The sequence below is a fragment of the Egretta garzetta genome, unplaced genomic scaffold (genome assembly GCF_000687185.1).
Source record: "Egretta garzetta isolate BGI_Z169 unplaced genomic scaffold, ASM68718v1 scaffold30, whole genome shotgun sequence".
Lineage (NCBI taxonomy): Eukaryota > Metazoa > Chordata > Aves > Pelecaniformes > Ardeidae > Egretta > Egretta garzetta.
The window spans coordinates 5,540,854-5,542,582 of record NW_009258383.1 but is presented as its reverse complement, the minus strand read 5'-3'; the positions used below and the strand labels follow the sequence as shown (position 1 = coordinate 5,542,582).

The 1,729-nt window shown below is 43.9% G+C and overlaps 1 protein-coding gene across 1 annotated transcript in view; it reads right to left on the bottom strand.

The window, feature by feature from the left end:
* The window catches only part of MIOS (meiosis regulator for oocyte development), a 14,868-nt gene extending 13,917 nt beyond the window's left edge, over positions 1-951 (bottom strand). The window contains exon 1 of the mRNA XM_009642050.2: positions 2-951. Within this exon, the coding sequence (XP_009640345.1) occupies positions 2-492 (491 nt within the window). The 5' untranslated portion in view covers positions 493-951. The remainder of the gene's footprint in view (position 1) is intronic.
* Between the last annotated feature and the right edge of the window lie 778 nt (positions 952-1,729).

Genomic DNA, 1,729 nt, shown 5'->3' with positions numbered 1-1,729 from the left:
AAGTCTTACTTTCTCTGTAGCAACTGCAGTCTCTGGGGCATACTTGCTACTGATATCCCAGATCAATACCGAAAAGTCAGCCCGATGTTTGTCTAACCCAGCAGCAAGCCAATTACTATCTAGTGGATTCCATGCGAGGGTATTGCATTGCCGTGCATGCTTGGGAACAAACTCTTTGCCTATCAGATCTTTAGATTTTGAGTTGTGATCTTGACCAAGGCTAGTAAGTACCACTCGACCATTGGCCTGTCCAACAGCAAGGAGACATTCAGGATCGTACTTTGGATACCAAGCCACACATTTCATATACGGTGTATCTGAATTTATTGACAATAGTGTAGCTGTAGTTTCTTCTGATAACCGCAAGGACCCTGCCTTGAGTTCTGAACTTACAGCAGAGTCAATGTGATAAAGGCTCAATTCCGAATCACATACAACAAATCTGTCAACGTGGTGCGGGGCCCACAGAATATCAGGTTTGGAGCCACTCATGTTTAGGGTAACTTTACACACAATTTAAGCTCTTGTAAGAAGATTCAGGTGATATCCATGCATAGAGAAACTGTTGAGAAAATAATTTGCAAGAATGTTATCAAAAGCCAAATTCCTTTGTAATCTGAGATCATCTATAAATGAACAAATATATGGTTCTAAATGACTTTTAGCCCAAGGGTTTAACACGTATAGGTTTCAGGCCAAAACCTTAAGCATTCTCTGCATTACATCACTTTCCCCACAGTACACTTTGCTTTTGCTGGTATATACCTACTGAGACAGAGCCAGCATAGCCACCTACAAACTGACAGCAGGATTTGCTGTGTTTACAAACTCTGCACCAGTATTACGGGAGAAGGGATTAACTGAGATGTGATGTGGCATGATATGTGGGTGTGCTGCTGGTAAGGAGCCACTCCCTAAAACACACAGAAGAAAATTCCTCTGCCTAAATGAGGTGCACTGACAAAAATTAGGAGTCTGTCTGTTTTGTCTGAAGTCTGTTCCGTAGCCTAGAAAGGTGTGCCCTCTTTGAAGATCTCTACAGAGAGACAACTTTCCACTCCTCATCTTATTCTACGGCTCCTAATCCCACCTTCTACCCCAACATTATCATCGAATCATAAAGGTTGGAAAAGACTTCCAAGATCATCAAGTCCACTCATCAACCCATGCCTACTAAACCATGTCCCAAAGTGCCACATCTACACATTTTTTAACACCTCCAGGGATGGTGACTTCACCACTTTTCTGGGTAGCCTATTCCAATGCTTGACCACTCTTTCAGTAAAGAATTTTTTCCTAATGTCCAATCTAAACCTCCCCTGGCACAATTTGAGGCCATTTCCTCTTGTCCTATTGCCCATTACCTGGGAGAAGAGGCAGACACCCACCTCACTACGCCCTCCTGTCAGACAGTTGTAATCATAGAAACATAGAATCACTTTGGTTGGAAAAGACCTTTCAGATCATCAAGTCCAACCTTTAACCTAACCCTGCCATCCCACCACTAAACCATGTCCCTAAGAACCTCATCTATCCTTCTTTTAAATACCTCCAGGGATGAGGACTCGACCACCTCCCTGGGCAGCCCATTCCAGAGTCAGCTTCTCCAGACTAAACAACCTCAGTTCCCTCAGCTGCTCCTCTTAAGACTTGTGCTCCAGATCCCGCACCAGATTTGTTGCCCTTCTCTGGACATGCTCCAGCACCTCAATGCCCCTCTTGTACTGAA